The following is a 24,666-nucleotide window of genomic DNA, read 5'->3' on the forward strand; positions in this document are numbered from 1 at the left end:
CCATTGAACACTCATTCAGAACAGGTTCATCGTTCGGACTACACAAAAGGGGCTATCTAGAACCTAAAAGGTCCCTATATGAGAACCCTTTGAAGAATCCTTTTTGGTTCCAGATAGAACCCTCTACACAACGGGCAAAAAGAGTTCTACCTGGAAACAACAAAGGTTCTACCTGGAATCAAAAAGGGTTCTACCTGGAACTAAAAAGGGTTCTCCTGTAGGGACAGCCAAATAACCTTTTGGAACCCTTTTTTCTAAGAGTGAGGTCACATAGAGAGCTACAGTTAGTGAACAGGCCTCTAACAACTACTGAGACGGTTATCCCATGACAGATGTGACGAGAGCAAGAGAAGAGAAAGTGAAGAGGAAGGAAGGAGAGGGGGAGGAGTTATCTGCTTTCATATACAGACAAAAAAAATGCAGAAGTGAGAGGTAGAGCGGAGAACGTATCTCAGACACCCAGAGAAAGAGAAAGAGTGTAAGGGAGAGAGGTGGCGAGAGAGAAAAGAAAGGCAGTCATGGCTCCTTGGATGACGACCACAACGGAGCGATATGGCGTAGGTGAGTAACCTACACACACCTGTGCAGTCTTAAGTGTGTATGTGTGTCTGTGCTTGTGTGTGTTTGCTTGCTAGCTTGCAGAGGGTGATCTCCGATCGCCCTCACTTCCTCCTTGACAGGAAGTGAGCAGACCTCAGGTAACTGACACATTCTGACTGTCTGCACAGACATGATAGAGAGAGATGAGGTAGAGATCACTGATAGACCTCCATGTTCAGAGAAACAAAATGGGTGCTTAGAGTGCTTCAGTGGCCGCATCAGACAGTGACTTTGTGACATGACTGTCAGGAATCACTTGACACACATGATAGCATGTCAGGCTCAACCCTGGCATGTTTCCTAATCAGAAAGACTGATTCTATCACTGTCACTTTTCATAAACATAAACATATTGACCTTCAGAGCAGGGTTTGTATTTGTTGCAGTAGTTCTACAATGCATTAGAACAGTGATGGGCCCCACGGGCTGCACGCACCCCCCTTTTGTTTAGGAACTCAGTCGGGGTCTCAACTTACTGTTGAGAGTTAGAATAGTAGACAACTGCTGATGCACAACCAAATGTTTTTCATTTCACCTTGCGTATTCTACTATTCTAACTCTCCACAGTAAATTGAGCCCCCGAATGAGTTGAACATTTAAAAAAAGAATGTGTTAGTTCGTCTAAACGTGTAGAAATCATGGTCGAATTACAGACTGAAGCGACCCATTGATTTTGTAAGTCGAACATTTCTCTCCACCCCATGGCAAAATTAGTAGAATTGCATGAAGTGAGTTATAAAATTGCAAAATCTTCTCTCCGCCTAGGGCTGTCATGGTAACCTTACCGTCAGTCATTGTTCAAGGTAATCCCATCCCAACCTGCGTAAATTAATGGAGCTGATGGGTAAACCTACCAAATTTGCTAAAGGCCCTCGCTAATGGCCTGGTACTCAGCACACTATTGTCCCTCTAATCACTCTCTAAACACTTCCTGATTCAATTTGAACAATCTGAATGATGAGTACAAATTGTGATGGGAGTAACAGGTCCTGTTCCGAAATGGACACGCGAAAGCGCCGGACTCAATATGTATAAATAAACAGTTTTAACTCGTTCCGAAAGTACCTAAAGGACAACCAGACCCGTCACCTTATTGACCCGGTCTGATCCGAGTGAGGGAAGCAGCAGAAAAGCCAATCGTTTTGCTACTTTGGAGCTATGGAGAAAAGGGAGGGAGAGAGAGAGGCACAGAGCGACAAGCTGTAGGCTATGGGGAGGTGGAGTCTGTGCAGTGTGTGTGTGTGTGAATGTATGTGTAAGACAGAGCACTGGAGCAGACACAGTGGGAGAGACTGTAACCGCTGTTAACTCATGCCTGACTAACTCCTTGCTAGTTATTTATTACTCCATCCGATTACATAGTACCTGTCTTGACTGCGTCACACTGAGAGAAACTAGCTAACTGCATTGCTGCGCTTCTCACCATCCTTACAGTTAACCTACACGTAACGACAACTCCATTCAGATTATAGCCTAAATAGCAGCTTTTGGTCGTTGCGGCCTTTCTTTCACATTTCACTTTTAATTCTGTCATCTTCCATTGATTAGATATACCATAACTTGCTTGGTATACAAGATCACTCTTAGAAAATAGGATTACAAAAGGGTTCTTCGGCTGTCCCCATAGGAGAACCCTTTCTGATTCCAGGTAGAACTCTTTTTGATTCCAGGTAGAACTCTTTTTGGTTCCATGTAGAATCCTCTCTGGCAAGGGTTCTACATGGAACTCAAAAGGGTTCTACCTGGAACCAAAAGGGGTTCTTCAAAAGGGTTATCCTATTGGGATAGCTGGAAAACCCTTTTAAGTTTGAGATGGCACCTGTTTTTCTAAGAGTGCAGAGCAGTAATGCAATGGTCTCTCTCTCCGCTGGAAGCACAAGGGTCAGAGTGCATGCCTTCCTGGCCACGTTTTCCAAACCATCAGTATAACGTCACACCATGCAGTTCTATATGTTTACATTTGTCCTAAGACATTCCCAGGTTTATAGTTCTATCACATCCATATACACACATCCCCCCCCCCCCCCCCCCCCGAAGGCTTGCACCAGCAAGCGTGTATGCGTGGAAAGCCTGGAGATGCAAAACATGTTTAGGTTCATTAACAGTCAATTACCAGCAGCATTTGCATGCCAATTACCAGCTGGCAAAATGTCATGACCGCCACAGCCCTATAGTCTCCGTCCCAATGGCGAAATGTGTAGAATTGCAGCAAACTTGCTTTAAGACTGCAACATTTTCTCTACATCTCAGGGCAAGGTGTGTAGAATTGCAGGAAATGAATTCTAAAATGGATAAATCTTCTTTCGTGTTGGATTGAAAACACAGGAAGTGTAGAAGGGAGGAAGTAACATGAGGTTTCTGGCTGTCACAAATAGAGCAGCGGCACAGTGGGCGTGAGTAGGTTTCCATTTCTAGCATCATGTGTACACAGACCTGTAAAACACCAGAACAATGGAAGACAGTGCACAACCATATTATTACTGATGGACACGGACGGTTTTTGAGGGGGGCGGTATAACTATCGCTATTGGACATGTTCAAGAAGGCACACAATCCTTGACATAGTCGTACAAACATATATCCTCTTTTTATTTTTGTAATCTGAACACGCACATATACACTGAGTATACAAAACATTAGGAACACCTTAAATATTGAGTGTAAAACAGGTTTGTTGTGGATGTTACTTCAAAGCCTAACACAACGAAGTGGACAGAGCTTTCTTTCTAAGGTGATGATTCATTCAAAACACCCATCTGTATTTTAGAGCTTGTGCCTACTACAACGTGGCAGAAAGAAAACATAAAACAAAACCGACTCGTACATAATTGGTATACTCCCAAATTAAACACGTTTGAGTAATCGCCTTTGAGTGTGGGCTGTATTATGATGCAAACTGGATGGACTGGTTACTTTATGCTACACTCCAAAATGTCTACCCACAAGTCTAGGAGAGAACATATAGCCCTAGGTGATGCTGTTGATTCATTGATTGTGAAGGGCGGCTTACAGTTAGCCTACAATTATAGTGAATTTGTATTTGTAATAGGGAATGTGCATAATTAACTGGGTGACACATCTCGATGGGGCAGAGGGGCTGTCAACAGTTTAGTGAAATGTGTTTTGTTTGCAAAAACATGCCGCTATCGATGTTCCCCGAACAGATTTCACTTGGTTTCCCAAACTAAACACTGGGTAGCTGCAGGAACAGGGCTGGAGAGCCCATGGCACATAGAGTTTGGGCGGGATATCACCTGTCGCGCATCTGGGCCCCGGCCCCACTACCGATTCTGGGACACACCGTGTGACGCAGACAGACACCTCTGGAACTTTTCTCGCTGTGTGTGTGTGTGTGTGTGTGTGTGTGTGTGTTTATCTGCACATGTGTGATATGTATGGATATGTTAGTATGAGAGAGAGCATTTGTTTGTCAGTTACAGTATACAGTATATATTTGTGTCTCTGTGTGTCGCAGTGCAGACAGACATCTGCCAGCAGGGTGCCCCTAGGAGGGCAGGAGAAGGAAGGAGAGGGTATGAGGGCGAGGGGAGGTACTGTAAGATAGATCAACTACGAAATTTGCAGGTAGAATTGGAGTCTATCAAATAACATTACTTGCATAATTTCGAATCCACTTTTTACGTATCCACTGACTATCTTCCTAATATTGAGTTGCACTCTCCCTTTTGCCCTCAGAACAGCCTCAATTTGTCAGGGCATGGACTCTACAAAGTTTCAAAAGTGTTCCACGGGGATGCTTCCGTGTGGAATCCAACGTTTCCCACAGTTGTGTCAAGTTGGCTGGATGTCCTTTGAGTGTTGGACCATTCTTCATACACACAGGGAACTGTTGAGCGTGAAAACCTCCGCAGCGTTGCAGGTCTTGGCATTTACTACCAGGCCCAGCTCAAAGGCACTGAAGTCTTTTATCTTGCCCATTCACCCTCTGAATGGCACACATACACAATCCATGTCTCAGTTGTCTCAAGGCTTCAAAATCCTTCTTTAACCTGTAATCCCCTTCATCTACACAGATTGAAGTGGATTTAACAAGTGACATCAATAAGGGATCATAGCTTTCACCTGGATTCGCCTGGTCAGTCTATGTCAGGGGAAGAGCAGGCGTTCTTAATGATTTGTACAGTCAGCGTATACACTTGTTCCCCAACAAGCAAAACAAAAATCGAACATGCCCTCCCTCCCTCCCCCGAACAAGGAACGTTGATTGTTTTTGTTGGGTTTAAAGTGTGGCAAACAAAAGCTAATGGTTCGTTTCGGTTCGGTTTCTTCTCTCTTACTGGTGTGACATTCATTGGCCATCTCTCTGTGTCTCCCCTAGTAACATGGAATTTCATTGGCCGTGGGGTGAAGCAACTGTCTCTGGAGGTTGGGGACACAGTCCACATCCAGGAGACCTGCGATGGTGAGGGAGCTGACTGGGAATGTTGTGGTTTGACTGGGAATAATGTGTGTGTCTGGATGTCATTCTTTTAGCTGATTACTACTAAGACAGTTTTACAGTGTGTGTAGGTGTGTGTGCTGTGACTGGATGTGATATGTGTATGTGCTGTGACTGGATGTGATATGTGTGTGTGCTGTGACTGGATGTGATATGTGTGTGTGCTGTGACTGGATGTGATATGTGTGTGTGCTGTGACTGGATGTGATATGTGTGTGTGCTGTGACTGGATGTGATATGTGTGTGTGCTGTGACTGGATGTGATATGTGTGTGTGCTGTGACTGGATGTGATATGTGTGTGTGCTGTGACTGGATGTGATATGTGTGTGTGCTGTGACTGGATGTGATATGTGTGTGTGCTGTGACTGGATGTGATGTGTGTATGTCCTGTGACTGGATGTGATATGTGTGTGTGCTGTGACTGGATGTGATATGTGTGTGTGGTGTGACTGGATGTGATATGTGTATGTCCTGTGACTGGATGTGATATGTGTGTGTGCTGTGACTGGATGTGATATGTGTGTGTGCTGTGACTGGATGTGATATGTGTATGTCCTGTGACTGGATGTGATATGTGTGTGTGCTGTGACTGGATGTGATATGTGTGTGTGCTGTGACTGGATGTGATATGTGTATGTCCTGTGACTGGATGTGATATGTGTGTGTGCTGTGACTGGATGTGATATGTGTGTGTGCTGTGACTGGATGTGATATGTGTGTGTGCTGTGACTGGATGTGATATGTGTATGTCCTGTGACTGGATGTGATATGTGTGTGTGCTGTGACTGGATGTGATATGTGTGTGTGCTGTGACTGGATGTGATATGTGTATGTCCTGTGACTGGATGTGATATGTGTGTGTGCTGTGACTGGATGTGATATGTGTGTGTGCTGTGACTGGATGTGATATGTGTATGTCCTGTGACTGGATGTGATATGTGTGTGTGCTGTGACTGGATGTGATATGTGTGTGTCCTGTGACTGGATGTGATATGTGTGTGTCCTGTGACTGGATGTGATATGTGTGTGTGCTGTGACTGGATGTGATATGTGTGTGTGCTGTGACTGGATGTGATATGTGTGTGTGCTGTGACTGGATGTGATATGTGTATGTCCTGTGACTGGATGTGATATGTGTGTGTGCTGTGACTGGATGTGATATGTGTGTGTGCTGTGACTGGATGTGATATGTGTGTGTGCTGTGACTGGATGTGATATGTGTATGTCCTGTGACTGGATGTGATATGTGTGTGTGCTGTGACTGGATGTGATATGTGTGTGTGCTGTGACTGGATGTGATATGTGTATGTCCTGTGACTGGATGTGATATGTGTGTGTGCTGTGACTGGATGTGATATGTGTGTGTGCTGTGACTGGATGTGATATGTGTATGTCCTGTGACTGGATGTGATATGTGTGTGTGCTGTGACTGGATGTGATATGTGTGTGTGCTGTGACTGGATGTGATATGTGTGTGTGCTGTGACTGGATGTGATATGTGTGTGTCCTGTGACTGGATGTGATATGTGTGTGTCCTGTGACTGGATGTGATATGTGTGTGTGCTGTGACTGGATGTGATATGTGTGTGTGCTGTGACTGGATGTGATATGTGTGTGTGCTGTGACTGGATGTGATATGTGTGTGTGCTGTGACTGGATGTGATATGTGTATGTCCTGTGACTGGATGTGATATGTGTGTGTGCTGTGACTGGATGTGATATGTGTGTGTGCTGTGACTGGATGTGATATGTGTGTGTGCTGTGACTGGATGTGATATGTGTATGTCCTGTGACTGGATGTGATATGTGTGTGTGCTGTGACTGGATGTGATATGTGTGTGTGCTGTGACTGGATGTGATATGTGTATGTCCTGTGACTGGATGTGATATGTGTGTGTGCTGTGACTGGATGTGATATGTGTGTGTGCTGTGACTGGATGTGATATGTGTATGTCCTGTGACTGGATGTGATATGTGTGTGTGCTGTGACTGGATGTGATATGTGTGTGTGCTGTGACTGGATGTGATATGTGTATGTCCTGTGACTGGATGTGATATGTGTGTGTGCTGTGACTGGATGTGATATGTGTGTGTGCTGTGACTGGATGTGATATGTGTGTGTGCTGTGACTGGATGTGATATGTGTATGTCCTGTGACTGGATGTGATATGTGTGTGTGCTGTGACTGGATGTGATATGTGTGTGTGCTGTGACTGGATGTGATATGTGTATGTCCTGTGACTGGATGTGATATGTGTGTGTTCTGTGACTGGATGTGATATGTGTGTGTGCTGTGACTGGATGTGATATGTGTATGTCCTGTGACTGGATGTGATATGTGTGTGTGCTGTGACTGGATGTGATATGTGTGTGTCCTGTGACTGGATGTGATATGTGTGTGTCCTGTGACTGGCTGTGATATGTGTGTGTGCTGTGACTGGATGTGATATGTGTGTGTGCTGTGACTGGATGTGATATGTGTATGTCCTGTGACTGGATGTGATATGTGTGTGTGCTGTGACTGGATGTGATATGTGTGTGTCCTGTGACTGGATGTGATATGTGTATGTCCTGTGACTGGATGTGATATGTGTGTGTGCTGTGACTGGATGTGATATGTGTGTGTCCTGTGACTGGATGTGATATGTGTGTGTCCTGTGACTGGATGTGATATGTGTGTGTCCTGTGACTGGATGTGATATGTGTGTGTCCTGTGACTGGATGTGATATATGTATGTCCTGTGACTGGATGTGATATGTGTGTGTGCTGTGACTGGATGTGATATGTGTATGTGCTGTGACTGGATTTGATATGTGTATGTGCTGTGACTGGATGTGATATGTGTATGTGCTGTGACTGGATGTGATATGTGTGTGTGCTGTGATTGGATGTGATATGTGTGTGTGCTGTGATTGGATGTGATATGTGTATGTCCTGTGACTGGATGTGATATGTGTGTGTCCTGTGATTGGATGTGATATGTGTATGTCCTGTGACTGGATGTGATATGTGTGTGTCCTGTGATTGGATGTGATATGTGTATGTCCTGTGACTGGATGTGATATGTGTATGTCCTCTGACTGGATGTGATATGTGTATGTCCTCTGACTGGATGTGATATGTGTATGTCCTGTGACTGGATGTGATGTGTATGTCCTGTGACTGGATGTGATATGTGTATGTCCTGTGACTGGATGTGATATGTGTAGGTCCTGTGACTGGATGTGATATGTGTATGTCCTGTGACTGGATGTGATATGTAAATGTCCTGTGACTGGATGTGATATGTGTATGTCCTGTGACTGGATGTGATATGTGTAGGTCCTGTGACTGGATGTGATATGTGTATGTCCTGTGACTGGATGTGATATGTAAATGTCCTGTGACTGGATGTGATATGTGTATGTCCTGTGACTGGATGTGATATGTGTATGTCCTGTGACTGTCCTCTGACTGGATGTGATATGTGTATGTCCTGTGACTGGATGTGATATGTGTATGTCCTGTGACTGGATGTGATATGTGTTTGTCCTGTGACTGGATGTGATATGTGTATGTCCTGTGACTGGATGTGATATGTGTATGTCCTGTGACTGGATGTGATATGTGTATGTCCTGTGACTGGATGTGATATGTGTATGTCCTCTGACTGGATGTGATATGTGTATGTCCTGTGACTGGATGTGATATGTGTATGTCCTGTGACTGGATGTGATATGTGTATGTCCTGTGACTGGATGTGATATGTGTATGTCCTGTGACTGGATGTGATATGTGTATGTCCTGTGACTGGATGTGATATGTGTATGTCCTCTGACTGGATGTGATATGTGTATGTCCTCTGACTGGATGTGATATGTGTATGTCCTCTGACTGGATGTGATATGTGTATGTCCTGTGACTGGATGTGATATGTGTATGTCCTGTGACTGGATGTGATATGTGTATGTCCTGTGACTGGATGTGATATGTGTATGTCCTGTGACTGGATGTGATATGTGTATGTCCTGTGACTGGATGTGATGTGTGTATGTCCTCTGACTGGATGTGATGTGTGTATGTCCTCTGACTGGATGTGATATGTGTATGTCCTGTGACTGGATGTGATGTGTGTATGTCCTCTGACTGGATGTGATATGTGTATGTCCTGTGACTGGATGTGATATGTGTGTGTGCTGTGACTGGATGTGATATGTGTGTGTCCTGTGACTGGATGTGATATGTGTGTGTCCTGTGACTGGATGTGATATGTGTGTGTGCTGTGACTGGATGTGATATGTGTGTGTGCTGTGACTGGATGTGATATGTGTATGTCCTGTGACTGGATGTGATATGTGTGTGTGCTGTGACTGGATGTGATATGTGTGTGTCCTGTGACTGGATGTGATATGTGTGTGTCCTGTGACTGGATGTGATATGTGTGTGTCCTGTGACTGGATGTGATATATGTATGTCCTGTGACTGGATGTGATATGTGTGTGTGCTGTGACTGGATGTGATATGTGTATGTGCTGTGACTGGATGTGATATGTGTATGTGCTGTGACTGGATGTGATATGTGTATGTGCTGTGACTGGATGTGATATGTGTGTGTGCTGTGATTGGATGTGATATGTGTGTGTGCTGTGATTGGATGTGATATGTGTATGTCCTGTGACTGGATGTGATATGTGTGTGTCCTGTGATTGGATGTGATATGTGTATGTCCTGTGACTGGATGTGATATGTGTGTGTCCTGTGATTGGATGTGATATGTGTATGTCCTGTGACTGGATGTGATATGTGTATGTCCTCTGACTGGATGTGATATGTGTATGTCCTCTGACTGGATGTTATATGTGTATGTCCTGTGACTGGATGTGATGTGTATGTCCTGTGACTGGATGTGATATGTGTATGTCCTGTGACTGGATGTGATATGTGTAGGTCCTGTGACTGGATGTGATATGTGTATGTCCTGTGACTGGATGTGATATGTAAATGTCCTGTGACTGGATGTGATATGTGTATGTCCTGTGACTGGATGTGATATGTGTAGGTCCTGTGACTGGATGTGATATGTGTATGTCCTGTGACTGGATGTGATATGTAAATGTCCTGTGACTGGATGTGATATGAGTATGTCCTGTGACTGGATGTGATATGTGTATGTCCTGTGACTGTCCTCTGACTGGATGTGATATGTGTATGTCCTGTGACTGGATGTGATATGTGTATGTCCTGTGACTGGATGTGATATGTGTTTGTCCTGTGACTGGATGTGATATGTGTATGTCCTGTGACTGGATGTGATGTGTGTATGTCCTCTGACTGGATGTGATATGTGTATGTCCTGTGACTGGATGTGATGTGTGTATGTCCTCTGACTGGATGTGATATGTGTATGTCCTGTGACTGGATGTGATGTGTGTATGTCCTCTGACTGTGCCCTTTGTTCCCTGGTTGCAGGCTGGTATAAAGGCTACCTAGTCAGGAACAAGGATCGACAGGTAAGACAACACCTGGACAGGTTAAGACAGGGTAGATGCGTTGGGTGAAAGTGCATGTTATTTTGGCGAGGAAGTGAGCAAATAGGATTTCTATGTACTCTCTCCCTCACTCTTTAAGTCTGTCCTTTCTCCCCGCTCTCTACCTCTCTCCCCCCATACCTTCACAGGGAGCATTCCCGGCCAGCATAGTGCAGCTGAGGAAGGTCATAATTGAAAAGCAAGGGTGAGTGGTGTGTGTGTGTGTGTGTGTGTGCGCGCGTCTGTGTGTGTGTGTCAGTAATATGTGGTTTTAATTCCACAGGGACCAGGAGGTGGTGTTGTCAGCAGAGATGCCCCTAGTGAAGGAGGTGACCACCACTCTGAGGGAGTGGGGAAGCATCTGGAAACAACTCTATGTGGTAAACACCTCAACACTTTGTGTGTGTGTGTGTGTGTGTGTGTGTACGTGCACATGTACATGTACAGATGAAGGATCTTAATTTGAGCCAGGTTGCTCCAGCAGGAAAATAATCAGCAACAGGAAATTTAAATTATTCTGACATTAGTTTGACATAGTCTGACATTTTGAAGAGGAAATTACAAACTTTACAAGCTGTTTTAAACCTTGAATATACTACAAGTTTGCATTTCCTGTTGTGCAGGAAAATATGCAGTAACAAAAGAGTGATCAAATTAAGATCCCACATCTGTACGTGTGTGTGTCTGTGTGCATGGTGTGTGTGTATAAACATTTGTCTTTCTGTGTAGACCAATAAGAAGAAGCGTGTGGTGCAGGTCCAACGGCTGATGTGGGATCTGATGGAATGGCGTTCCCAGCTCCTGTCTGGCACGCTGCCTAGCGACGAGTTCAAGGAGCTCAAACAGAAAGTCACCTCCAAAATTGACTATGGCAACAAGTATGGCCCATAGACTCTAACAGAACTACACTCTTAGAATGAGTGGTGACTCGAGAAACCCTGGAGTTCCTCAAGGAACCATTACTATTCAATGGATAATATTTTCACCTTCGGTTACTTGAGGGGGTTCTTGGAAGAACATGTGATGGTTCATTGTAGCAATGGGTTCCTCTGGAGTGGAGGCATGGCTTAGCAGGGGCATGGCTTTAAGATATATATTTTTTTGGCCACCCGTTAGAGTAAATGTCATTCCTGTTCATCTGTTCTGTTGTATTGTCATCTCATGTTAAGGTTGAACACTGACAGTTGTGTAGCTTCAGGGCGGTTACATGCACACAGTAATGCAATTATTGTTGACAGTCAGATTAAAATAATATTTTGATGAAATAATTGACATGCTTTGCAAGAAGAACGATTTCCCTAATAATTCTGTTTACATGGACACATCTGAAATCAGGCTACCTGATTGGCTCTCTGATAAATGCAGAAAATTGCCAATCAAAATAAACCACAGTGAACATATTATTTTTGCAGAGCGTATTTGATTCTGAGTTCGGACATATGAAGTTTGTAATTTGAAAAGGACTTCTAAGAAGCGTACATTCAGTTGTTCCCGGACACACTTCCCTCACACTAAAGAGGGAGGCTCGCTCGGCTGGTGCTAGATCGGCACATGATCAAATACACAGCTGGAACGCCGCTTACGATGTCTATATGTTAATCACTTGAAAGATAGCTCCGAAAAACCAGTGGTTTTAATCGGCATGTGATTACTTCGGTTATGACCTTAATGCCGATTAAGATAAGCAGAGTATGGCGTTTACATGACTGTTACCCTCATTGACTGTGTTTACGTGCACACTAATCATTCGATACTAAACAGATTATAGCAGTAGGCAGATTATGCAATAGAGGTGTATGAGTTCCTCAAGAGCCTGTGCAAATCCCAAAGTTGAAATAGTTACCACTTTATTACTGTATGTAATCAGCATGATATTATATGTAATATGCATAAGTATTCAAGGAACATTTTCATTTCCAGTGTACAAACTTGAAGATGAATGACATTTTACAGGCGACCAAAAATAAATAGCTGAAAAGCCATACTTCCAATAAACCATGCCTCCAATCTGATGGGCTGTCACCTCTACAATATATTATTAAAAAGGTTCATAACTGAACCCCTTCCATCACAGAAAGGGTTTTCTGAGGGGTTCCTCAAGGAATCTTTCTCAACTGGAAAAGTTCTGCCTGTGTGGCAACCCAAAAGGTTATTCCAGGCACCTTTACTTCTAAGAGTGCACATTATCACTAAAATAGATTATTCTCATTTGGGAAAGTTTCCATCTCTGCATCTGTCTGAGAGATAAACATTTCTCTTTCTCCATCTGCTCCTTCTCCTCCACCTCCTCCTTCTTCTTCCTCCTCCCTGTCCCCTCCAGGATCTTGGAGTTGGACCTGGTGGTGCGGGATGTGAATGGGAACATGCTGGACCCAGAGAACGCCAGCGTGATCAGCCTGTTCAGAGCCCACCAAGATGCCACCACCAAGATCAACGAACGCATCAAAGAGGAACAGGTCAGGTTTGAACAAACCTGTCACAATGATCAATCTCAGCGCTGTAGGTTCATGGGGCTGTTATTCATATTTTTGCTATTTTCACAACTGGAATTATGGGCGCAGTAGCTGGTGGTGTGTTTTGATGAATAAACAAATTGTTGGTGAGTTGAGGCTTGGACCCTCACTGGGCAATCAGAACATGCCCACGGCTAAGTATATGGTTGCTTCAAGTTGTTTTTTTAATGTATGGCATTGTCAGTTAGTCTATTATAGCCGAGTTCGTTAAATAGCCTGCACCATATTTACTAAATATGATGGATATATTTGCAGTCCGCATTGTTCTAATTTCACTGCTTCAATATGAAAATACATTCTTAAACATAGATTATAGTATTTGCACTGATGTAGAGGCTAAGCCTACTGTAAATTGCATGGTCAATAAGCATGAAGATTAAATTCACTGCGCTTTTGATAAGGCCTAAAAAGACTGATCATTCTAATCAAATGTAATAATCATATTGTAATAAAAAACAAAAACAACTACTTGTTTTAAATAGGCTACAGATGTAAGATCTCATTTTGAGCCAGTTTTCTACAGCAGGAAAATAATCCTGAAGCAACTAGCAATGTCAATTATTATGTGGATTATGATTAATGGACATTTGTGTAGGGGTTGATACATTTTTCGTAAGGGCAAATCAAGTCTGAAATTTCAAAGTAGAAATGACAAACTTCAGAAGCCTTTTTAAACCTCAAATACACTACAAGTTTTATATTTCCTGCATTGCAACAGGGTGACCAAATTAAGATCCTACATCTGTATCTCTGAAAAACAGTTACAGGCACCATAATTGCTCCCCATGGCCTTATAGTACAGAGAAGGGAATATGGAATATGGACTATGGAATTTATATTATGGAGAGTTTTACGCAGATCCAAACTTTTCACAGGAGCTAGATAAAGATCCAATATAAAGAGAAAGGGGGCATGTCCACTCACCTTTATACTGTTCGCAAATGTAATCAAATCAAATCAAATGTATTTATATAGCCCTTTGTACATCAGCTGATATCTCAAAGTGCTGTACAGAAACCCAGCCTAAAACCCCAAACAGCAAACAATGCAGGTGTAAAAGCACGGTGGCTAGGAAAAACTCCCTAGAAAGGCCAAAACCTAGGAAGAAACCTAGAGAGGAACCAGGCTATGTGGGGTGGCCAGTCCTCTTCTGGCTGTGCCGGGTAGAGATTATAACAGAACATGACCAAGATGTTCAAATGTTCATAAATGACCAGCATGGTCGAATAATAGTAGGGCAGAACAGTTGAAACTGGAGCAGCAGCACAGTCAGGTGGACTGGGGACAGCAAGGAGTCATCATGTCAGGTAGTCCTGGGGCACGGTCCTAGGGCTCAGGTCCTCCGAGAGAGAGAAAGAAAGAGAGAATTAGAGAGAGCATATGTGGGGTGGCCAGTCCTCTTCTGGCTGTGCCGGGTGGAGATTATAACAGAACGTGGCCAAGATGTTCAAATGTTCATAAATGACCAGCATGGTTGAATAATAGTAGGGCAGAACAGTTGAAACTGGAGCAGCAGCATGGCCAGGTGGACTGGGGACAGCAAGGAGTCATCATGTCAGGTAGTCCTGGGACATGGTCCTAGGGCCCAGGCCAGTTGAAACTGGAGCAGCAGCATGGCCAGGTGGACTGGGGACAGCAAGGAGTCATCATGTCAGGTAGTCCTGGGGCATGGTCCTCCGAGAGAGAGAAAGAAAGAGAGAAGGAGAGAATTAGAGAACGCACACTTAGATTCACACAGGACACCGAATAGGACAGGAGAAGTACTCCAGATATAACAAACTGACCCCAGCCCCCCGACACATAAACTACTGCAGCATAAATACTGGAGGCTGAGACAGGAGGGGTCAGGAGACACTGTGGCCCCATCCGAGGACACCCCCGGACAGGGCCAAACAGCAAGGATATAACCCCACCCACTTTGCCAAAGCACAGCCCCCACACCACTAGAGGGATATCTTCAACCACCAACTTACCATCCTGAAACAGGGCCGAGTATAGCCCACAAAGATCTCCGCCACGGCACAACCCAAGGGGGGGGGGGCGCCAACCCAGACAGGCTGACCACAACAGTGAATCAACCCACCCAGGTGACGCACCCCCCCAGGGACGGCATGAGAGAGCCCCAGTAAGCCAGTAATGTTTATAAACATTTTACGGATCGTATTTGCACTTCTCCAGATTGCATTGCATTCGAGCCATGACATGGGCAGTGAATATTTGGTTATTAATCAAATTAAACAAAAAAACTGTCCATATTTTTTTTAACCAACAACAATATTTCTAAGTAGGATCGGGTCAGAAACGTGATATCATAAATCGCTCCTCCCGTTCCATGGTACTGTGGGGCCTAAATGTCTTTACGCATAACATTCGCACGTCTATACAAAATTCTAGGCTCCTATCAATTGTATCGTTGCCAATGTGCAAGGCTGATTCTAAAAAAAAAACATTATAGGATGACTGAATAGGAGCGCGAGTCTTCGGTAATCGGACAAGGGGATGAATAACCTACCTGAACAATCGAAATGAAGTATACAGGTATGTGAATTGTGAATAAGGGAAAAGTACGAGGGCAAAAACCTCTAAAATATTTCAAAACATTCTCAGTAGACCATTCTCAGTAGACCATTACTCATAGACTACTTGGGTAATTTATTTTATTTTTTATTTGACCTTTTAATGGACATGGATAAAAATACACACCTCCTGTATGCGATGCCGCTAAACCAGCCTTGATTAAGGGGCGGGTGGGCTACGCTTGGTTTTTAATCAAATTAAATACAATGGGGGGGAACCAATTGTTTTTTATGGTTCTAAATATGATATTCACCGGCACAAAAGGCACATCTCTCTTCCATTGGCACTGTGCATCATGGCTGGATAGGCTGCGCTTCCGCTTTCAAATCCATGCCATTATCAACTGGGCTACGGTTAAGTCCTGCTTTTTGTGGGTCTTAAAACTTGAAACTGCATAAAATGGTGGCTTGCGCATGTTTTTAAGGACACACATCAAATATTGCCACCTCTCCCACCTCAGCACAAGGGAGCTGACGCTAGACAGGTAAATGGCCAAACCTGGCGTTAGAGCTGGAAAATGCCAGTGCACCCGTTTTTACATTACGAAATGTCAAACTAACGTGCATTTGACACGTGCGCCTCCTTAGCCATAGCCGAAAATAGAGCCCAGAGAGTAAGAGAGAAAGAAAGACAGAGAATAAGGGAAAGCGGGGTCAGGGTTGAAGAGGTGGAGTTACAGAGATTGGGAGAAAAGTGTGGATGAAGTAAGATTGAGAGAGTTGAGAAAGTAGCGATAAAGAGAATGCAAAGAAGACATTGGTCAGACACCATATATGATATCCAAGAGTGTAGGCATAGTCAACAAGCCCCTTACATTTAAGTATATCTCTCACCCTCTCTCTCTCTTCTGTAGTCCAACGTTCAGACGGGCCACTCGGTCATCTCGGCCCGGATCCAGTCCTCTCCCACTCACAGCCTCTATGTCTTCGTCCGGAACTTCGTCTGTCGGATCGGAGAAGATTCTGAACTCTTCATGTCCCTATACGACCCCAACAAACAGACCATCATCAGGTCTCTATCTAAACATCCCTCTATCCAGTTCTCTTTTTACATACATCTTGTGATTCAGTAACCCTTCCTCCCTCTGCCTCTATTTAATTTCTCTCTCCTCACTCTCTTCCTCCTCTTACCCCACTTTCCATATGTTTTTATTCCTGTACTGTGCTGTACTGTACTGTGGTGTACTGTACTGTGCTGTACTGTGGTGTACTGTACTGTGCTTTGCTGTACTGTGGTGTACTGTACTGTACCGTGCTGTACTGTACTGTGCTGTGCTGTACTGTGGTGTACTGTACTGTGCTGTACTGTACTGTGGTGTACTGTACTGTACTGTGCTGTACTGTACTGTGCTGTGCTGTACTGTGGTGTACTGTACTGTACTGTGCTGTGCTGTACTGTGGTGTACTGTACTGTACTGTACTGTGCTGTACTGTACTGTGCTGTGCTGTACTGTGGTGTACTGTACTGTGCTGTACTGTACTGTGCTGTGCTGTACTGTGGTGTACTGTGCTGTACTGTACTGTGGTGTACTGTACTGTGCTGTACTGTGCTGTGCTGTACTGTGGTGTACTGTACTGTACTGTACTGTGGTGTACTGTACTGTGCTGTACTGTGCTGTGCTGTACTGTACTGTACTGTGCTGTACTGTGCTGTGCTGTACTGTGCTGTGCTGTACTGTGGTGTACTGTACTGTACTGTGGTGTACTGTACTGTGCTGTACTGTGGTGTACTGTACTGTGCTGTACTGTACTGTGGTGTACTGTACTGTACTGTGCTGTACTGTGCTGTGCTGTACTGTACTGTACTGTACTGTGCTGTACTGTACTGTGCTGTGCTGTACTGTGGTGTACTGTACTGTACTGTGCTGTACTGTACTGTGCTGTGCTGTACTGTGGTGTACTGTACTGTGCTGTGCTGTACTGTGGTGTACTGTACTGTACTGTGCTGTACTGTGCTGTGCTGTGCTGTGCTGTGCTGTGCTGTACTGTGGTGTACTGTACTGTGGTGTACTGTACTGTGCTGTACTGTGGTGTACTGTACTGTGCTGTACTGTGGTGTGCTGTACTGTGGTGTACTGTACTGTACTGTGCTGTACTGTGGTGTACTGTACTTAGTTGTACTGTACTGTGCTGTGCTGTACTGTGGTGTACTGTACTGTGCTGTACTGTGGTGTACTGTGCTGTACTGTGCTGTACTGTACTGTGCTGTACTGTGGTGTACTGTACTGTACTGTGGTGTACTGTACTGTGCTGTGCTGTGCTGTACTGTGGTGTACTGTACTGTGCTGTACTGTACTGTGCTGTGCTGTGCTGTACTGTGGTGTGCTATGCTGTGCTGTACTGTGCTGTACTGTACTGTGGTGTGCTGTGCTGTACTGTGGTGTACTGTACTGTGCTGTACTGTACTGTGGTGTACTGTACTGTACTGTGCTGTACTGTGCTGTGCTGTACTGTACTGTACTGTGGTGTGCTGTGCTGTACAGTACTGTGGTATACTGTACTGTACTGTACTGTGCTGTACTGTACTGTGGTGTACTGTACTGTACTGTGCTGTACTGTGGTGTACTGTAGCGTAGCACTTGTCATAGAATGCTGCACATAGAAAGGCAGTTTGACTGACACCAGTGATAATGATGGATACCTGCCTCTCTCATCCTCACTACTTTTCTCTTCCTCTCCTCCTCTTATTCCCATGTCACCCTGTTCTCAATATGGTTGCAGTCTTATGTACTGTACATACTATTTCATTATGAACATAGTAATGCAGAACATAGAGGAGCAGAACTTGACTAACAGCTAATGGCGACAGCTGTCTATCACTGTCAAACAGACCCATCTATACTCCTCTCCCTCCTTTCTCATCCAGACCAGAGTCAAACTGTGTCAAACTGTGACAGGGATATTTTTGGAAGGTGTGGGCTTTGGATGGCTCGGCAACATTTCCCCAATGTACATGCAGAGCAGATTGATAGGAAGTCAGCGTCAGTCTCTGCTGGACAAGAAAAGTTATATTTAGGAGAAGTGGTTTTTTGGAAGAGCTGAAAGCAATGGATTAGCAATTATTTTTGTCTATGTCCCAAAAATGTTTTTAACATGTGCATTCAATGCATTTAGATTCTTATTGAGGGTTTATTACGTGTTTATAATACATGTTCTGTTAACCCTTTCCATGCCCCCCCTCCCTCCAGTGAGAACTACCTGATCCGTTGGACCAGTAAAGGTTTTCCTAAAGACGTTGACATGCTGAACAACCTGAAGGTTGTCTTTACAGTAAGTCACCACTAGGGAGCACTGTTTGATGCCGAAATGATTCCGAATCCCAAGTTACTGAGGTGGCCACCGTCATATCGTTTAGGTCAGTGGTTCTCAACTGGTTTTGCCTCGGGACCCCCATGTTATTTAGATTTCTCCTCCCTCATACCCCTCCAGGACCTGGGGAATAAGGATTTGAACAGAGACAAGATCTACCTGATCTGTCAGATAGTGAGAGTGGGTCGTATGGAACTGAAAGAGACTGGCACCAAGAAGTGTACCCTGGGCCTCCGCAGGCCCTTTGGAGTGGCAGGTAGGTACTACTGTATGGCATAGGGTAGTGGGCAGTGTTAACAAGATTTTGAATTGGGATCCACTGATAGTGGTCACGGCTTGACACACAAGTACATTCATATTTTGTACTCGGTGGATCACAGAAAAGGTAAAAGAGGCAATTATTTTCTTCTTCTCTGCAGTGATGGACATCAGTGACATCATCAAAGGAAAGATAGAGTGTGACGAGGAGAAGCAGTATTTCATCCCGTTCGTTCCGTGAGTCCTGCCTCCTTCTCCCTGTCCGCCTCTCTCCCCCCATCCCTACCTAGTTTAGTCATTGTAATGTAGTTGAAATGTTTGTGTGTGTGTTTACAGGGTTGTGGCAGAGAATGACTTCCTCCACTCCCTGCTGAACAAGGTGACAGCATCGCGGGGAGACAGTGGAGGACAAGGTAGTACACACCCCACAGAGTAGCCCAAACGACCCCTTCGGGGCTGATGTCTCTACTGGCTGTTGTTGTTACAGTACTATTACTGAATGGACTCTTCACACTATTCCATGGACTGTATTGTCAACGCTTGCCCCCGTCCTCCCTCCAGGCCTGTGGGTGACGATGAAGGCCCTGGTGGGTGACATCGTCCAGATCCGTAAGGAGTACCCCCACCTGGTGGACCGCAGCACGGTGGTGGCCCGTAAACTGGGCTTCCCAGAGATCATCATGCCGGGTGACATCCGCAACGACATCTACTTGACTCTGTGGACTGGGGACTTTGACAAGTACAACAAGACCACCCAGAAAAACATGGAGGTCATCATGATGGTGTGTGACGAGGAGGGCAAGGCCGTGCCGGTGAGTTGGGCAGGACACGGTGTGTGTGTGTGTGTGTGTGTGTGTGTGTGTGTGTGTGTGTCACACCAAATATAAAAACTCTGTCACACAAATAGAACATCTCCTCACACTAACAATATTACACCCAAGGCCATCTGGAAGTAGCCAAGAAGGGATACTGTTTCAGCACTGTATCGTACTTTGTATGTCATATGTCATCTGCTGTTTAGGGTTGTTGGGTTCGATGTATCTAGGTGGATGGGAGTTAGTTGAATTGATTGTCGTCGTTCTCTTTCTGTCGTCTCTCTCTTTCTGTCGTCTCTCTCTTTCTGTCGTCTCTCTCTTTCTGTCGTCTCTCTCTTTCTGTCGTCTCTCGTTCTGTCATCTCTCTCTCTGTTGTCCCTCTCTTTCTGTCGTCTCTCTCTTTCTGTCATCTCTCGTTCTGTCATCTCTCTCTGTTGTCTCTCTCTTTCTATCATCTCTTTTTCTGTCGTCTCTTTTCTGTCATCTCTCTTTCTGTCGTCTCTCTCTGTTGTCTCTCTCTTTCTGTCATCTCTTTTTCCGTCGTCTCATTCTGTCATCTCTCTCTTTCTGTCGTCTCTCTTTCTGTCTTTCCTGTAGAACTCTATCTGTCTGGGAGCCGGGGATCGGCCGCTGAACGAGTACAGATCTGTCATCTACTACCAGGTCAAACAACCACGCTGGATGGAGACGTTCAAGGTCAGTGTGTGTGTATGCGTGTATGCGTTGTTGTATGCTTGTGCATGTTGATCAACTGTTGCCCTCTGTGTATACTACTATGCATAGTCTGTTTAATATGTGGTATTGTAGGGCCCTGGTTTTGTGCATTCATGTGACATAGCAAGATTTCATCCTGTATTTTGAGCCTCTTCCAGAAAGGAGAATTACACCAAAAATGAAAGCAATTGTCTGATGATGGTGCTGGACCATCTGACATAAAGAGAAACTGGAAGGTTTGAGGAAAAGGTTTTAAATAAAGGTTCAAATCCAGGCATGTCACATGATTGCGCGAATCACAGGGCCGTAACAGGACATCTCCTGTTGTAATGTAATTTAATGCGATGTAATGTTGTCCTACGTCCTGTAGGTGGCCATCCCTCTGGAGGAGATGCATAGGAGCCACCTGCGCTTCATGTTCAGACACCGCTCCTCTCAGGAGTGTGAGTACACCCAACTCTGGCCTCCCATATATCCTCCCATTGCATCCTTACTTTCTTAACCGCTGAGCTGATTGGACTGGAGGGGTGAAAGCAATGTGACAGGGGACATTACATACCTCTACTAAATAAATGACCTTAGGTCTGTCTCTCCCCCATCGTCTCTCTTTCTGTAGCCAAGGATAAGAGTGAGAAGAACTTTGCCATGGCGTTTGTTCATCTGATGAAGGCGGATGGAACAGTGCTGCAGGATGGACTTCATGAACTGGTTGTCTTCAAGGTCAGAACTGAATCACCTCTGATTCACACAACTACAGAACTACGGAAACAACTCACATTCATATGGAGAAATGAGCCAGTACAGATTCCCAGTCAAATAGCCAAGGGAACTGAATTATTATTGATTCACAGCTGAAAGAACTGGAGAATTGAATCACATCTGAGTCATAGCCAAATCACCAGGGACACTGAATGATTATCAATTCACAACTGACTGAAAAGGCTAAACTAAGTCATTGGAGATTCCCTGCCAAATGAACTGGAATGATTGATTAAGCGCCAAATTGAATGAAAATTAATTATTGTTCATTCGCTCACTCCCAAACTAAACTGTGGCCTATACCCCCCCCCCCCCTCTCTTTCTTAGGGGGACAGTAAGAGGATGGAGGATGTGAACTCGTACCTGTCCCAGCCCTCTACGCGAAACCAGGGTGACGTTCCAAAGGGGGGGACACTGAGTCGCAGCAGTGTAGGATTCCTGTCTGTCAGCTCCAGAGACAGCTTCACCGTCTCAACCCTCGTCTGCTCCACCAAACTCACCCAGAACGGTGTGTGTGTATGTGTGTGTGGGGGGGACGACGACTCAGAACAGACTGAGTATGTTCTAGATTAGAACAATGTGGGAGGGATGTCATAGTTTTGTCCTACACACACACACACACACACACGCTTCCCCCGTACACAGTTATGGTCTTGCCATACAGGTGCTGTGTAACAGCTGTTGGTGAGGAAGACAGTCCATCATTGTAATGATCACTGTGCTGCAGTATTAATCACCAGTCCAGATGCAAGTGCTTATACAATTTTTTTAAACACAAACACAGGCACGCAAGGACACACACACACAAACAAACACAAACACACACACAAACAAACACACACACACACACAGCGTCATGCTGGGGGAAAGTTTTATACATGGAGGCCATTGAAATGTCCTCCTAGTGAGCAGTTTTAATTCAAAACAACTCGTTTGATTAACAAACAAGCTGTAAAATATTGTCAAACCAGCATTTGCCAATTCTTTGTTTTTGTTAACCATACCTTATAAATGTCACGGAATGTTTACAACTAACCCAAGCTAACCAAATCGCTAATATCGCTAGCTAGTTCAACTTTGGCAGCTAGCTATATTAGCAATGTTGCTAACTTCTCTTTGAAAGACATTAGAGATCTATTATTCACTTAGCGAATGCAAAGTACCTGGGCCAAGCGGTTGCTTCCACTGAGTGTGTGGATAGGAAAGATTTCAACAATGGGGTGCATGGTTTGCTCCACCCCACAGGCACTTAGGGGGCTTACTTTTTATGCCCCATCAGTGGAGGTTGGCGAGGCATGGGCCGTGGCCAGTCCTGAACTTATTGAGGGTGGACCATTCCTTCCTGGGGAGGTTGAAACCAGGGGCCTGTGGTGAGGGGGTACTGATTGGTTACTTATTTGTCAGGTCGAGTGACTCCCATTCTTGTGTCCACTTTTGTTGAAGTCGTCAGTGGGTGGTCTTTCCAAATGGTCTTTCCTGCGGGGAGGCGGATCTTTGGTGGGTTGAGGAGCTCCTCGCGGAGCGGTAGGTGTGGGACGTTGCAGGCTTTTTCAATCGTTTTGTGGGTAGTTTCCAGTCTCTCGTAGTGTTCCATGGTGGCGTGTGTGTGTGTGTGTGTGTGTGTGTGTGTGTGTGTGTGTGTGTGTGTGTGTGTGTGTGTGACCTTGACCAAACAGATGCACAAGTAGAGATTGCTAGTGCTGTGGTATGAAGGGTGGTGGTAGCGGAGCCCCATGTTCAGCCCTGCTTTGTAAAAAACAGGTGTAGACTAACGGTGAAATGCTTAACGTGAACTAACTCACATTTGTACATCGCACTGGTCCGTACGATTGACTTTATTTTAGCGACCAAAAAAAACAGATCAGTTCCAGATCAACTGTAATATCAATACCATTGTAAAGCACAATTTCACCCCTTTCTAACAAAATCAATGACTAGGCCTTCATGATGCCCATCTCTGCATGATTCAAGAAGGCAATGAGCTCCGTCGGGCCTTTAAAAAAAATGGCGGATGGGGAAGCGAAACCTATTGCGTGATAGTGAGAAGGAGAGGTGTCGTGTGAGGTAACAGCTTTTTTTCACTCGAAAGTGATCTTCAGAAGTAAACAGAGGCTTTTGAGAGTCATGATAGCTTGCAGTGACGACGCAGAAAATGACTAGGTATCCCCCCTTAACCCTGTCCCTTTCTTGTTTTTAAACTGTGAGAGAAGTCCTACACCTGGTGGAGAGAGGCTGTAAGACAGTTGCTTTATGTGTGCTGTACGTTACGCCATGACACGTCACTCTGTAACCTACAGCGTCGGAGGGGTCCGTTTTTTAAAACTTTTCTCCAATACAATCAGACCATTATCATTTCAATCAACGCTTGAAAAGAAACGTAGTTCACACCCCAGATTTTGATGTCAACACAGTCGCTACAGTCCCATTAGTTTTCTTTGCAGCCTCGTTTGAATGTCGCGGTTGGGGGCACATTTGTACGGAATGGGGTTAGCGTGCGTTACTTACGGACCCTTCCTAACAATGCAGAGAGAAAACTCTAAATATTATAGAAACGATTCTAACTCGAGGAATAAATACACAATGAGTAAAAAATAACATGGGGTACCAGTATCGAGTCGATGTGCAGGGGTACGAGGTAATTAAGGTAGCTACTGTACGGATCTATACTGTAGGTAGGGGTAAGTGACTAGGCAACAGGATAGGTCTAAATGCATATTCCCATGGAACTGAGATCAAAATATTGGCATGCAAATGCAGTTGGGATGTTTCAGCACTAAAACAAGAAGTAGCCTGCTATTATCCACGATTGACAGATGGCGCATTTTGAAATGAGGTATGCCCAATGTAGTGTTTGAGGGTTTGAAAATGAGAAACATTTATTGAGACAGTATCTTTGGGCGGAGGCGGGCATTGCATTTGAAGGAAGCATTTTATGCATATTCTAAAAAGACAACAGGCTTCTTCTGCCGGTACAAACTGTGATTGAGAAATGATTCTTTTTTTAAATATGTGGTCGATCCGGCACCATACAAAACAGCACTACACCACTGCAGCCAACTGGAGTTCCTGTGCTTCGGTTATTAGGCTTCAAGCCCCCAGAACAACGGATGATTGATTCAATGATTGTTGCGGGTGTGCTGGCCGGGTTTACCGT

The 24,666-nt window shown here is 44.7% G+C and overlaps 1 protein-coding gene across 1 annotated transcript in view; it reads left to right on the forward strand.

The window, feature by feature from the left end:
- The first annotated feature begins 416 nt into the window (after positions 1-416).
- The window catches only part of LOC115130563 (dedicator of cytokinesis protein 2-like), a 181,136-nt gene continuing 156,886 nt past the window's right edge, over positions 417-24,666 (forward strand). The window contains exons 1-17 of the mRNA XM_029661828.2: positions 417-561; positions 4,940-5,023; positions 10,510-10,550; positions 10,718-10,773; positions 10,852-10,948; positions 11,298-11,446; positions 12,889-13,024; positions 16,512-16,669; positions 18,846-18,927; positions 19,087-19,222; positions 19,386-19,461; positions 19,561-19,637; positions 19,786-20,036; positions 20,637-20,735; positions 21,124-21,196; positions 21,370-21,473; positions 21,840-22,020. Of these exons, the coding sequence (XP_029517688.2) occupies positions 519-561; positions 4,940-5,023; positions 10,510-10,550; positions 10,718-10,773; positions 10,852-10,948; positions 11,298-11,446; positions 12,889-13,024; positions 16,512-16,669; positions 18,846-18,927; positions 19,087-19,222; positions 19,386-19,461; positions 19,561-19,637; positions 19,786-20,036; positions 20,637-20,735; positions 21,124-21,196; positions 21,370-21,473; positions 21,840-22,020 (1,843 nt within the window). The 5' untranslated portion in view covers positions 417-518. The remainder of the gene's footprint in view (positions 562-4,939; positions 5,024-10,509; positions 10,551-10,717; positions 10,774-10,851; positions 10,949-11,297; positions 11,447-12,888; positions 13,025-16,511; positions 16,670-18,845; positions 18,928-19,086; positions 19,223-19,385; positions 19,462-19,560; positions 19,638-19,785; positions 20,037-20,636; positions 20,736-21,123; positions 21,197-21,369; positions 21,474-21,839; positions 22,021-24,666) is intronic.

This window comes from Oncorhynchus nerka, linkage group LG6 (assembly GCF_034236695.1).
Source record: "Oncorhynchus nerka isolate Pitt River linkage group LG6, Oner_Uvic_2.0, whole genome shotgun sequence".
NCBI classification, from domain to species: domain Eukaryota; kingdom Metazoa; phylum Chordata; class Actinopteri; order Salmoniformes; family Salmonidae; genus Oncorhynchus; species Oncorhynchus nerka.